The sequence below is a fragment of the Eschrichtius robustus genome, chromosome 6 (assembly GCF_028021215.1).
Source record: "Eschrichtius robustus isolate mEscRob2 chromosome 6, mEscRob2.pri, whole genome shotgun sequence".
Taxonomy (NCBI): domain Eukaryota; kingdom Metazoa; phylum Chordata; class Mammalia; order Artiodactyla; family Eschrichtiidae; genus Eschrichtius; species Eschrichtius robustus.
Genome location: NC_090829.1, coordinates 115,769,116 through 115,783,672, shown reverse-complemented (window position 1 = coordinate 115,783,672; position 14,557 = coordinate 115,769,116). Strand labels below are relative to the sequence as shown.

Below are 14,557 nucleotides of genomic sequence, written 5' to 3'. Positions count from 1 at the left end.
GACAGATGCAAAAATATTAGCTAGAGCACAAAGTAGCCATTCCTCCCCAGTTTAACCTGAACTCGTTGAAGTGGAAACAATCACCCAGCCCGATTCCTGGGGGATCGTGCAGGAGGAAAGCCTCGTAGGGCAGCGAATGGGCCATGGTTGGAGGGAGAAGGTGTTGGTATTAGATTTTCATGTGACATCTTTTCTTCATAAGGGCCAGCAGGTGATGTGGGTTACACAGGCTGAGTAGAACTTTGACACAAAACTGGGAATGTACTTCTATTCTTCTTGGACCAAAAAAAATCAGCTTTAAATAGATATGTGTGATGAATATTCCTATTCTCCTTTGGGTGATTTATTTGCACAAAAATGCTGGGTCTGTATTCTTTTTCCTCTGTGTCTCGTCCCGTAAATACCCACAGAAGAGTGTAATAGTCTACACTGTTGTTACTGTTTTGGCAAGTCATGTATACGTAGACCATTGTCTCTGCTGAAATGTAAGAAAGCATAGTAAGCTCCAGAATTAGTTAAAGGAAAGCAAGAAAACAAAATTAGTTACCACAGCAGGCTGTTTCATTCTAATTACAATTTTGTGGAATGCTAACCAGTGCTTTTTTTTTTCCTTCCCTTGTGAATCCTAGGCATGTTCAAAGCAATAATCAACCTCCGCAGCCCCCGGTTCCACCATTAGGTTACATGTCCGGAGCTTTGATTTCCGATTTGGAAACAGATGTTCCAGATGATGATGCTGATGATGAAGAGGAAGCTTTAGAAATCCCCAGGCCCCTGAGAGCACTAGAACAGACGCCCGGATCCAGTACGGACAATCTAGACAGCTCTGTGACAGGTAATGGAACTGATTTAATAGGAATAAGTGACCCATTTGTAATATTAAAATGCATCGAAAGTCAAATACTTTCTTTAGTAAGATTTATTCCACTCCATCTGTTTCTGTAACATTTTTAATGTGTTAATATTAAACACAAAATTCAAAAAGGATTTGGAAATACTTTTGCTTTGCTGAAAAAATGATAAGAAAAATTCATGAATTTTAAAAAGCTTTAAAGACATGAAAGAAAACTCAGTTATATCCAGGGCTTTCATGAAAAGTTCACTCTACTGGGGAACCAAGTCTATTACATAAAAAACCTTGACTTTTAGAAATGATATATTTTGTATATCAGGAGCAACATACAAAGTGAATGCAATCTTAAAACGCTTCTTGATATTTCACTCTGTAAAATCTTTCACTGATGAAAATAAGCAACTCTTCAGAATAAGGCTCTCTAAGGTTGCACAAGGTATTATTTTTAGAGTGGAGAAAGTGTATAGCGAGATAAACCATACATTTATGCATTGCATATTGTTGATCCAATAATTGCTCCTCTCCCAAGAAATAGTTATTTTTGCTGTTTACCCCTTTGACTTCCTCTGGCCTCCTTCACCAAGTGAAAGGCTGCAACTGGTATCCTCCTGGGATGATCCCAGGATTGCCACCTATTTCCAAGGATTTAAATTTAGCAAATTGTATTTTAAAAAACTTAAATCCTAATGTGTACACAATGACTGTGGAGAAAAGTAAAAATTCAGTCTTTCTATTCAAGTAGGTATCCGTTCTTTGATACACACACGCAAATGCCTCTTACATGACTATGAAGACATAACTGCTACAAATGTGTTGCCCATGCATGTCCTATCCTTGAGTCTTCTCTGTATACCACCCATTTCTACATTTACCTTCATGACACTCTTCATTCTAGGAGTGCATTTTACCACAGTCCCACTTAATTCATTTTTCCTCCAACGGCTTCTTAATTTGCACACATTTCACACTGTGTGTTACAATTCAAAAACACTGATGGAAACTCCTTTATGACAGTGATGGAGAAGCATGAGTACCTACATGTTTCCTCTGCACGACTTCCTGAATTACACAATGTCATGCACGAGCCTACACTTTTCAGGTTTTCTTTTTACCTGGGGGCTGCTTGCCGAGCTAATTAAGATTTAAGAACTGCAGATATACTGCTGTGAATTGAAATCCAGATCCGACTGAAGGTGGCAGAGCAAAAGTTTAAATCTTTGAATGCAGAGAGCTAACTTATTACTGCACTATTATGTTAAGCCCGTTTGCCTGAATTTCTAGCATAATCTCCTTCAGGGTAAAATCTGCATAGTTTTGCATGTCTCACTGCTGATACTGAACTCTCTTCTATTAGGAATGCAGTAAAAATTGCAATGATAAAAGTCACCCACAGCCTATGTAGTTCTTTTCTTAAATATTATAATGTCAAAGATGATAAATATGTCTATAAATCAGGAGAAGGCCATTTTGAACTTTTACATGCTCACCTGTTAATAACATGTTTCACTGTTTAATATGACTGCGGTTAAAGACAATCTGAATTTCTCCTTGTAGCTGGTATAATGTTCATTCCAAATGAAGCTTTTATTGGTAAGAAAAAGTCTGTTTTCCTACTTGAATTCGGTGCTTAATTACTGCCATATATAAAAACCTCAAGGTGTTTAGGTATGCATTGCACAATGAATTTATCCTATGAATAATATCTCTCCTTAGTTAGTAAAAGAAGTTGCACTCTACACCGAAGTAGCCAAGCAGGAAACTTTTTTCTTTTTTTTTTGTTTTTTGTTTTTTTATTTACAATAACTTTGTGGGGAAGGTATGATCAAAGATTTAATTTGCTTTCTAGGGTGTAAGTGTAATTTAAAGTAAATAAAAGTTAAAAATAAAAGTAAATATAGTTTTTCAGAAAAAAGGATGTGTGTGTAGGGAGTGTGTGTGCGTGTCTGAAAGTATAGCCTGGGTTTGTGATTATGTGTAAGGTGTGTGTGTGTGAGTGTACGTAGGAGTGTGTATATGAGCATAAATAGGATGTTGGGTGTAGTAGAGCACGTGTGCATGTCTGTATGTGTACCTGGGGGTGGCCCTGAGATGCATGTGTATATGGATCAAATGCTACAGAAACCAACATGCTAATGAACATTGCTCTAACGTGTTTATGTTTTCTTCAGACACTCAAGGCTAGTTTAATGGTGCTAAATGAGGTGGGCATTAAAACAGAGGCTATTTCCATTGGCTTTGTATGTTTTTAAGATGGTAAGTGCCCACGGAGAGGATTCTGATTTTTCCGTAAATTACTTTGAATTCTAAATTTGTGTGTGGTGTGAGTAAATTAGTCATCACTTTCATCTGAATTCTCTATTTTCATTTTCATGAAACTAATGACCATTTTTTATGAAATAGAACTAACAGTTATGTTCCAGTCCTTGAAACTCTAAAGCCAACCAGAACGAAAGCCCAGCGGTAACACAAAGATGGGCTAATAAGACTGTATATAAAATTATTTAGAATTTTACTTCTGAAATATGTCGCATGCCAACAGCTGCCACATTCAGGAATATCAGCAGTTAACAAGGTACAGAGCCTATTTTTGTAAAGAAATAAGTATATTATTTTCAAATGTTTTCTGAACAACTAAGTAATTTATGAGGGACTTTAAATTTTTTGAAATAATGCTTCATGAATGGAAAAGGCCAAGAAGAGAGGAAAATATCAGTAATTCTATAACCCATAATCTCAGTGTCTTAGTCTGGTTGGGTAGTTGTAACAAAATATCATAGACTAGGTGGCTTAAACAACAAACAGTGGAAAGCTGGCAAGTCCAAGATCAAGGTGTGGGCAGATTGGGTTTCTGGTGAGAGCCCTCTTCTTGGCTTACAGGGAGCCATCTTCGCACTGTGTCTTCACATGGCAGAGAAGGAGAGCAAGCTCTCTGATCTCTTTTTATAAGGTCCCTAATCCCACCCTCATGACCTCACCGTCATGACCTCATCTAAACCTAATTACCTCCCAAAAGCTCCACCTCAAAATACCATAACGTTACGGGTTAGAGCTTCAACATATGAATTTTAGGGGGATGTCAACATTCAGTCCATAACATTCAGGTGTGGAAAATGTATTTGAAAATCTGTTATTTATTGATTTCCACAACAAATATTTATTGAAAGTCTATTCCTTCCAACCACTTGGCTAGGAATTTAGATTTGGTAATAATAGTAATAATAACAACAGCAACAACAACTTGCACATATATAGCCCTTAGTACACCCAAGGCACTCTTCTAAACAGTTGCCTGTTTTTTGTATGAGTGGCTTAGTGAGCTAAGAATGCTTCTTACATTTTTAAAGGGTTGTAAGAAAACAAGAAACAAACAAAAAGAAAAAATAAATGACAGACAGCAAAGCCTAAAATATTTAGTATATGGCACTTTGCAGGAGAAGTTTGCTGATCCCTGTTCTAAGGTTTTACCATGTATTAACTCATTTAATTGTCACAACCCTATTTTTATTCTCATTTTATAGATAAGGAAATTGAGGCACAGAGGGGTTTAAAGACTTTCTTTAAGATCACCCACCTGATAAGTGGCAGAAGAATGTTCAAAATCAATCAGCCTTACTCCAAAGACCAGTTATCATGACCCCTGCTCTGGAAATGCTCAACTGTTTTCTCATCTTTGGATTTAGTATATTTAAGAGGAAAATGATCTCCTGGTCTGTTCTTCTCTCTCCCTTTCTGTGCGTGTGCATGTATACATATATGAATAAATATATATTTATACAAATACAACACATTATTTTATCTCTGGAAACATTCGTTTTTTCCCCTTATACACTTAATCAAGATCAAAAATATTAAATTTTTAGATGTAACTTTTATTATTTGTTTTTCTCATATTTCATTCTATATTCAGTTATAATGACTCATGCCAACAAGATTCAACTCTCAGTACTTTTTATAGGGAGTCACATTTTTATAATTTTATTTTAATTTATACTTACAGTTTAAACCTACTTGGTTGTAATAAAGTACAAAAAATGTTCTGATTACAGCACATCACACTCTTTTTTGCCTAGAAAGTAAACATACAGGATTGTTTCAGTCTTCAGGAATATGCTTGTAATATTTCTTTCTAAATGCCAAACCCACCACTTTTGGGTAACAGGTTTGGGGAAACCTTTAATACTTTTTTCTTTGACTTCCATGGTGGGAGTCAAGGGTGAGTGTTTCCTGGATTTAATGACTCCAGCACAGGAAAAAAAAAAAAAAAAAAAACAGAAGGCAATAGGAGAGAGGGCAGGAGAAAAATGTCCTGAACATGGAGCCAAGGTTCTAACTGCCTCAGTGATCACAAAAAGTAAGACTGAGAGTGAGTGCTGTTAAATGAAACAAATAAAAGTTTCCTTGACTGCTGAACCCCACGTAAATACCCTGGTTGAAAGGAAATCGGGGCTCTATATTTTCTGTATTTTATGTCTTTGGAGGTTTTTGCTGGAAGCAGATTATTTTGAAAACAATAAAACCTGGCAGCCTCACCACCTTACTTGACCACACAGCTTTTAAAGAATTGGCCACTTAAAAGCATGACCTGATGCCTTGCTTTTGTTGCAAAAATTTAAGGAAAATATTTTTGTAATAGGGAAATTTCAGAGGTAATGCTAAAAATCACTAAATAATTTTCTTAGACATTCCCCACAGCTCTGATTTATTTAAAAAGAAATTAAATACACATTTCAAAATTTAGCAGATAAACGTGGAATATCATATATTCAATTTTTATCTGAATAGAACAAATTAGCAGGTGTCATAGGTCGCAAGGAAGAGATTTTTTTAATTTCTTATTTTGCTTTCCCTTTTATATTACACATTCCTTTCTCTCTGAGGAATGTAGGTGAATTGTTGTGTATTCAATATGTTTGAGTGAAAGAACTTCTAAATATTAGAAATGTTTTTCTACATCTAGGCAGAGGTCAATATTTGGATTGATTTGTCCAAAGACACTTAGAGCTGAAGATTTTATTTAACAGATAGTTAGACAGATTGCACTTAATAGGAAGAGTTCCTGGATTAAATATTGGCTGAAAAAATGGGGGACAGCCAGGTTTTGTATCTCATAAAAATGGTAATGCAACAATTAGCAGGGTCATATTATAAAGCATACACTTTACTCTAGCTTAATGGGTCTAAGGATGAGCATCTATCAGCAAGGACGGATTTAGCATAAAACGACATGTAAATGAATTGATGACTGATCATAAATTAATTTTAGTGCTGAAGATATAATGGAGATACAGCAAGATGCCACTTTATCGTGGTATTTTACTGCTCAGTACCATTTTGCAACAACTTAATGTCCTATCTGCAGTTCTTCCTTAACAGCTTGAATACATTTGAGATTTTTTTTGGCCTTTCAGCAATTCTTAAACCTGAGAAATTTGGAAAGATGGAAGATGTAAACACAAATAAATCCGGCTATGTTACACAAATTCATTTTTCATTAAATGTTTAAATATGTATTGATTATCTCTGTGCCTATAACATGTCAAATTGGTATGGATTGCTTGTAATTTGTGAAGAATTTCTACCTTCGCTGTTTTACCTAGTTTTCGTTTCAACTTTCGTGGTTATGTTTACATTTATGAAAGAAAGCCAGTTATCACAAAAATGGCTTACTTTCTAATTGATGAATCAATGTTTTTCTTATCTTATAATCATTGTCTTTTTTTTTTTGTAGTAGTTTACATAAATCTCCAGATAATCTTTGATGTTTAAATATACAGAAAAAGAAGGAATGGTAGCCACAGAGAGGTGAAATCAGTAATCATTAAATAAATTTTAACAATTTTACACTACGGAAGAAATTTAATATACGTTATATACTTTTTTATTCATGGTGTATTGCCAATTTTCTTTAAAAATATTTCCCACAAATGTAGCCATTCCATATATCATAAGTACTCCATATCTCAAATAGAGAGAATGGGTTGTCAAACATGAAGACAGAGGAACAAAGAGGGAAAGAAAATTTTTTTCCTTCTGTTTGCTGCCTTCTTGCCCTCCATTTTGAAGGCAAACTCAACTATATTAAGCTGAGGGCACTTGCCCCTCTTTATAGTTTGTGGTGATGAGGTTTCCTATTGCCCTTTATGGGCAAATCACTATGGCACACATCTCTTCAACTCTGAAGTCATCTATCTAGTTTATTTGCTCTTACAGAGAGTGGTGAAAAAAGAATATCTTTCTATATTGACCAACACCCACATGAAGCCATGTCATTCATCCATGCTACTCTCTCTTCCCAGGGAAGGGAAAAAAGCATCAGGGAAAACTTCATGAATAACTGGAATTTCTGAGTAATAGTAAGGAGCAGTAATGATTGAGATAAAGTCAGAGCAAAGACCCAAAGGCCGGAAAATAGTTGATTTGTTTAGGAATTGTCAAATCTGTATGTGGAAATCCTCATATGAAGGACTAATTACATCACTGCTTTCCCCATTGTCCAAGTAATCAACAAGAGTTGACTGACCTTATATTCCTTATTTAATAAATTTTCTGGGAGTTATTATGAGTATGTTCTTTCTGTAACTAAAGTAAGGCCATTGCTAGGAAATTACACGTGGATTAGTATCCCATGCAGAATTTATACTGAATAATGAAAATATCGAAGGCATTTAATTCATTATGCCAATGTTTATTGAATTTTTACTGGGAAATGTCCCTGTACATGAGGTATTAAAATGAATAATAAATAGTTCCTAATCTCCAGAGTTCCACTGTCTGGAAGAGAAAACATATGTGCAACAAACGCTAGTTTGTAGCGATATGATATGCTACCGTATGCATACTATTTGAAAAACACAAGAGGTAGAGAAATTGATTCCCTCTAAGACAGGGTTGAAGATGAAGTGGAGTCAGGGTGATAAAAGAGATGATATTGATTTGGACTTTGAAGTTAGGCACTGGGCAATAGACTTAGTAACAATCTAAGTCTATTGTGTGTCAAAGGAATGAGAGGCAATGGGACTGAACTGGCTATTAGAGGGAATGGGGCTGGAAAGGTAGGCTGGGCTAGATATTGAAGAATCTCAAATACCTCAGTCAGTGTTTAAATGTATTGGCAAACTAGGTAAGGCTTTGAATGGAAAGACAGAATTATGTGATAAATGTTCCAGAAAAAGTAATTCATATGACAAGGAGGAAGATAGAAGGGACCAGAAGGAAATCAGTTAGGAGGAGCTTAGGAATGAAACTGGAGATGTAGAAAAGGAGATGCTTGTTTGGAAAGTGAGTTTCAAATAGCCGGCACAGATCTATTTGCAGATTTCAGCAGACATTTAGAAATACAGAAAACAGGACATAGAAGGGACCAAAACTGAGCTTTCCCATGTTTCCAAAGTATCCTCAGTTCTAGGGTTTCATATTCTTTTGTGATCACTGGCTGAATCACTTTGATTTTTTCTTATCTACTGTAGCATTATATTGCAAAGCTGATTGCATCATTTCTCCTTTCATTTTGGGCTGTTGGTCCTTGACTTGTGATTATTAACTCAGAAATGGTTCTCTCAGAGGAGGCTCAGTTGCTGTGGTGTTATCTTGGCTTCCTTGCAGTGGCCTGTGTCAAGGGAATTTGTTTGGAAAGTAAAAAGTGTATCTATCTCCATGCTTTTGGCAAATAGAATCAAAACTCTTTCTTTTTCTGCTACACTTAATACCCTTTTAACTTCTCTCATCCTTCTAACCCCTCCAGTGTCTGTTTTCTCTATCTTGAAAGTTCATAAACCCGTGTTATTGTATCCTGGCACCTGAACTAAGAGTACAAACGCTTGATCATGGCAACACTCCTAACTCTACTGCTGTCTCTTAAATATTGGAGTAAAGGGGGAAGAAAATCGATGGCACTTAACTTTAGTCTCTTTTATGTGAATATGTGCTTGTTTTATTTGGGAATATTAAATTAGCTTCCTATAAGTACTTTGTGCCTCTCTTTTTAAAAATTTGGGATAAGCAACACTTGGTATTTTTATTGTGTCATACACTAATGGTACAACAACCTAAATATATATTGTAATGTTAATTGTTTTAAGTAATAGATCGTCTCAGTGTGCTTTGGTCTAAGAAAAAAAGGATAAAAGTGTAAATGACTTGCTAAAAATTAAGAATAAGCATTATTTCTCAGTAGCATCATATTTTGCAGCTCTCTACACATAAAGCTGTGATTCTTTTCCTCTACTGCCATGTTGCACTTTGCAGAAAAATCCATGTTAATATCAGTGGTATTCTTTATAATGATTAATTTTCTAAAATGAAGATTAGTATTAAACAGAAAACTGGAGGTCTTAAAGTAATTGAAAAACAAAGAAATCACACTAAGCTTTGAAAAAATAGAACTTTTCAAAAATAAATATTTTGTTATATTCTAAGTCTATTTGCTCTGGTATTATTTATACATTTTTGATTTTTAGTGTTTGTTATTTCCCGAGTAATTAAATTTTTATTTTAAATTCTTGAAATAATTCTGGCCCTTCTGCAGTATGTGAGTGTAGATTTCATGAAAATTATCACTAGTCTGCATTAAATTCAAAATATATTCACACTATTTGTTCAACTGAGTTCTTGCTAAGTTGACTTTAAACACACGATAATTTATTTCAGTAAAAATGTTTTTCTCTGAAGTCTAGGCCTTAAAATATACATAGCAATTCTCTTTTAGAAAATAATAGTGTAAAAATTTAAACAATGCAAGAATGGAATCATACAGAACATGTTTTGCTCATGTGTTGAAAACAGATGCATGTCTTCAGTGAGCTTCATTCTTCTGCACTAGAAATGTTTAAAACATGGATGATGCTTGCACATGGCTAAAGAAGTCTTGGTGAAACCCGATGTAACCTCAAGGACGAGTGAGGAGTGCAGGCTCTTGTTCATTAGTATAGTATGTACAAGCCGATGAGCTATGCAATATATACCACTCACTAGACGACTACATTTGTTTTTAGGTTCAATGGTAAATGGATGGGGCTCTGCATCTGATGAGGACCGTAACTTTTCTAGTCATAGATCTAGTGTAGGTAGCTCATCAGATGGCTCCATCTTTGCCAGCGGCAGTTTTGCACAAGCACTGGTGGCAGCAGCAGATAAAGCTGGTTTTAGGCTGGATGGAACCAGCCTTACAAGAACAGGTTGGTAGACTGAGTCAACACTCTTTGCATGAGAGAATCTTGTCCTTGGACACTGAGCTATTTATCTTCTGTCCTTTCTCAGCGAGTCTGACTGCAGGGTTTTCTTTAATATGCATGAACACAGTTTGGATGCTCAGTTATCAGACAGAACTCTCTTCTGATGCTCCCTTTGCAGAGCCAAGAATGGGCTCCTACTCACCACCTTCCATCCTTTGTTCCCCTTTCCCTTCATGGCTCTGCTGATTAATTGGAATATGCTTCCTTCTTATACTACAGCAAAGCTGCAACTCAGATTGCCATTAAATTTTCAATAACTCACACTTGGCGAAATTCTCACACAATCAATAATGTACCCAGTGATTAAAATTATTCAGCTTTTATCTCCATTACTTTCCTTTGCCCCATTTCTTTCTGCAAATGCATTTTCTGGGAAGGCTTTCTCAGCATGGGGTGAATGGGTCTGAGGCTGTCAGTCTAACAGTTCAAATGGCTGATGGTCTTATTAGTTGTTTGGCTGTTAAGATTTTAATCCAATAATTTATTATTTGTTTTAAAGGATGCTAATTAAAAATACACCCACTGCATTTGCAAGTTAAATAAAATGATGACTACTTGTATATTGCTCTTTATCACAATCTAATTTTGGTATCTGAAATTAATAAATAATAATAATATAAAAGACCAAATATGTAATTTTTCACGTTTCTGATCATTAACTCAAAAATAAATGTGGGATTCACTCTATTAATAGATCAGTAATTTGGTAATCATTTGTTTTACTGAACAAAATAACTTTGGCATGATCCTGTTACATGACTATGTGTACTTCTTAAATGCACATAGAAGAAACTTCTGATATATGAATTAAACTGAGTTGCCTTACAAAACAAACTAATGAAACTCTAAATGCATTTTTGAAATCTTAATAGTATTCAAATAGTAAAGAAAAACAAATGACTTCGACCCTTCACTAAACTTACAAGTTATAAAAATGAGTCTTGGAAGCTTTCTTTGAATTATACCATCATATAATGTTATGCTATTTCTTTTGAGTATGCACTAGACATCTTCAAAGTAAAGAAGATTTTCCAAGCATTGCAGAGGTTTATTTTTCATATAGCATCTGAACTAAAATATGTTGTAATATAATGGTTATTTGAGTTTTCTTGCTTTCTAAGGCATAAGTCAGAAACTTTATGTTGCCTGAGTGCTTTTTGTGGCATAGCTATGAGCAGAACAGTGAGAAAGTGCAAGGAAACTAATAAGTTAGAAGGCATAAGTACACTTCTTGCATGTATGCTAAAAGCTAATAAAGCATTAAGCAATATCATGTCACATTGACTTAAAATGTAACTATTACAGTAATTTTGAATGAAATGAAAACATGCAATAGAGACTAAATACACGTACATAAACCAACCCTCTCATACCATAATAAACATGTTATTAAAATCGTAAGATGTTGAAAATTTATTAGCTTACCTTTTGCCAGAATATATTTCCCTGCATATGTACACTAAACTACAAGAAAAGGACATAGCACATTTCATTTTTCAATGAGAATTTGGAGTCTGCTCAGATACAATACTATTCATCAGAAAACACCTATTGCACTTTGGATATACAAGGTGATTTTAACCTGCTATCTATCCTATACTATACACTAATGTTATTGAGTTTCTGCTAAGAGAGGTAGAATTCATCGTGTATGTGTATGGGTGGTAAGGTCAATTAAATATATGTATCTGAGCAGACCTTTCATGTAAAATTTCAAATGTAATTACTACAGGACATTTTTCTGTGCTCAAAGAGAGTTTGTAAGATTCCAAGGGTGAAATCTGATTCAACAGATAAGACAGTACATAATTCACTTCAGAAATAGCTTCTTTAATTTTAAGAAGTAAAAGCTGCATGAATTTGCCTATATCTATGAAAATATTACTAAGATTGTCAAGGTTAAATAAAAATATAATCAAGGAATATTGAAAAAAAGGAATATTGAGTTTTTGGTCAGTGGTTTTGTTTCATATTCATTTGTTTAAATTTTTTCAGTGGGTAGTATGTTGGTTATAAAAATCGGACAAACGAAATGCAGGAGGGCATATTTTTTTTCTATGGAGATGCACCAGTATTTTGTATCTTCAAATGTCATCTCCAGGCAGGTTTAGAGGCTAGTCTTAGAGCAGAAATACAAGACTGAATCAATGTCTTATAATAACATTCTCTATACCTCATTCCCTTTGTTTACTTTTTAGGCAAAGCCTTTACCTCCTCTCAAAGACCTCGACCAACCAGCCCATTTTCTACTGACAGTAACACCAGTGCAGCCATGAGTCAAAGTCAGAGGCCTCGGCCCACTAAAAAACACAAGGGAGGGCGAGTGGACCCACAACCAGCATTGCCTCACCGAAGGGAAGGAATGACAGATGGTAGGTTTGTTTCCTTCTCTCGTCTCCTAACTGAAAAGACATGCTCTGTGCAATCATTAACTTAGATTAAAGAAGCTATGGTAGATTAGGCATTGCCTTGTTATATAACCAGGCTGAACACCTGGCAATGTGGTCTTGTTTCAATAAAACACCCTCTTTTTTTTTTTAACAATCTGGAATTATTTCTACATTATCCAGCCCCAAGAAATACAGGCTTTGCAATGTTGATTTTTCTGCTGTTCTGGCATTTTCCATTAGTGCTTTTTAGTGAACATTCCTTTTTAAGATTAAGGAAGAAAACATAAGTAGCATTGCAGTTGCCATGTTGTTGGGTCATTTTTGAAATTGAATTAAGATATCTTAGATGGTATTTCACTTTTGAAGAAGACCGTGTAGTGATTTCCAATTTAGTAATTGTTTAGTTTCATTAATTCCAGGGCTAAAAATATGCTATAGATCATCTGGTTGATGGATCAGTAAACTTTTTCTGAAAAGTCCAGATAGTAAATATTTTTGGCTTTTGCGAGCCAAACAGTGTCTGTCAAGACTACTCAACACTCCTCAATTGTAGTGTCTGTGAAGCTATAGAAAAAATGTAAATGAATGGGTGTGACTGATTTCTAATAAAACTTTATTGACAAAACAGGCAGTGGCTTAATTTGGCCCATGGGCCATAGCTTGCTGATTTATTTCAATTCTTTTATTTATGTATAGCATCCAGTCTTTGAGTATTTGCTTAAATACTGCTAGTTTCAGGAAACAAAATATTATTGGACGATATCCTTGTTCAATAATGAGTAGCTCATCAGCTCAATATTCAACTTAATTCTCATATGTTTAAATGTAGGAATAAAAGTATTTATCCTGAAGTTTTATCCTCAGGAATATGTAAGATAATATATGTAAAAAGCCCAATATAATGTCAGACCCAAAGGTAAATTTCTTCCCCCTTCTCTGCAATATCTCCTGCAAGCACACACACTTTTTCCTGAGATAGTACTACTAAACATCAAAAAGATGAACCTAGCCAAACTGCACATTAAAACCATCTGGGAACTCTTAAAATATACCCTGGAGATTCTGATTTATTTGTTCTGGGGTGAAAACCAGTCACGAGTATTTTTAAAGCTCCATGGGAGAATCTAACGTGCAGTCAGCTTTGAGAAGCTATAACTGAGTTCTGCCCACTCATCTCAGTCTCTTAGACTCTCTTAGACATTATAGGACAGAATGAGGCTTAGTTGGAAAAGAAGTATTTGTTCTTTATTGGTTTGGGGGTAGGTCCCTAGCTGGCAGCCACCGTTGTGCTTTCTCTTGTCATTTTATAATGCTAAGAAGACTTTAAAAGCCAAAATAACTTGGTCTAAAAGCCTTCAGGTTTACTTATCTTTCCATCTTTCCTGCTTACTTTGTCCCCATTGGAAAGTGTTTCTATGGAATACAAGGGTAAGGGTACAATCAAGATTTTGATTCTCTGTAAGTGGATATCCTGTGGTGAGCAAAAATGCTTATTACCTCCTTTCTGCCTCAGATGATCTAAAGATTAGCTGAGCACTTGAAGCGTTGATCTTGTTCCCTCTAAATAAAAAGGACTACTCTCACTGATATTCTAGTTACAAATCTCAGCATTAATAATTTTGTGTAATTTTCCTGATATAAATGTCATGGAGAGAGGAAAAAAATCCAGGGACAATATGGGTTTTTTGTGGCTTTTCCAAAATGTTGGTAGATCATGTCCAGAATATGTGGAAGATATAAAATATAAATCAGCAAAATAGAGAGCTCTTTTCTTTCTTCCTAAAACACTTTCCTTGCAAGCTTTCTTCAGAATGTCTAGTTAAAACAAGCTACCTCCTAGTTTAAAGCATGATCAATATATTGCTTATATTTCTAAAAAACAAATAGGTTCCTAACATTTCAAATTTACTGGCATTCCAAAAAAGGTTATGGATTAGGTGCTATTAGTAGATACATTTTGGAAGTGGTGATATTGCAAAGCAAATTTTGGCTCACATGTCTTTCCAAGTGTTTGATCCAAAGACATTTTAGTTATGATACAAGGACATTTATTTTGGATAGCACTCTACAGATTATCCTTAAGG

General features: G+C 35.0%; 1 protein-coding gene across 1 annotated transcript in view; it reads left to right on the top strand.

Moving 5' to 3' along the window:
• The window catches only part of ROBO2 (roundabout guidance receptor 2), a 562,829-nt gene that overhangs the window by 539,771 nt on the left and 8,501 nt on the right, over positions 1 to 14,557 (top strand). Inside the window, exons 23-24 of the mRNA XM_068545712.1 lie at positions 630 to 835; positions 12,282 to 12,455. Coding sequence (XP_068401813.1) covers positions 630 to 835; positions 12,282 to 12,455 — 380 coding nt within the window. The remainder of the gene's footprint in view (positions 1 to 629; positions 836 to 12,281; positions 12,456 to 14,557) is intronic.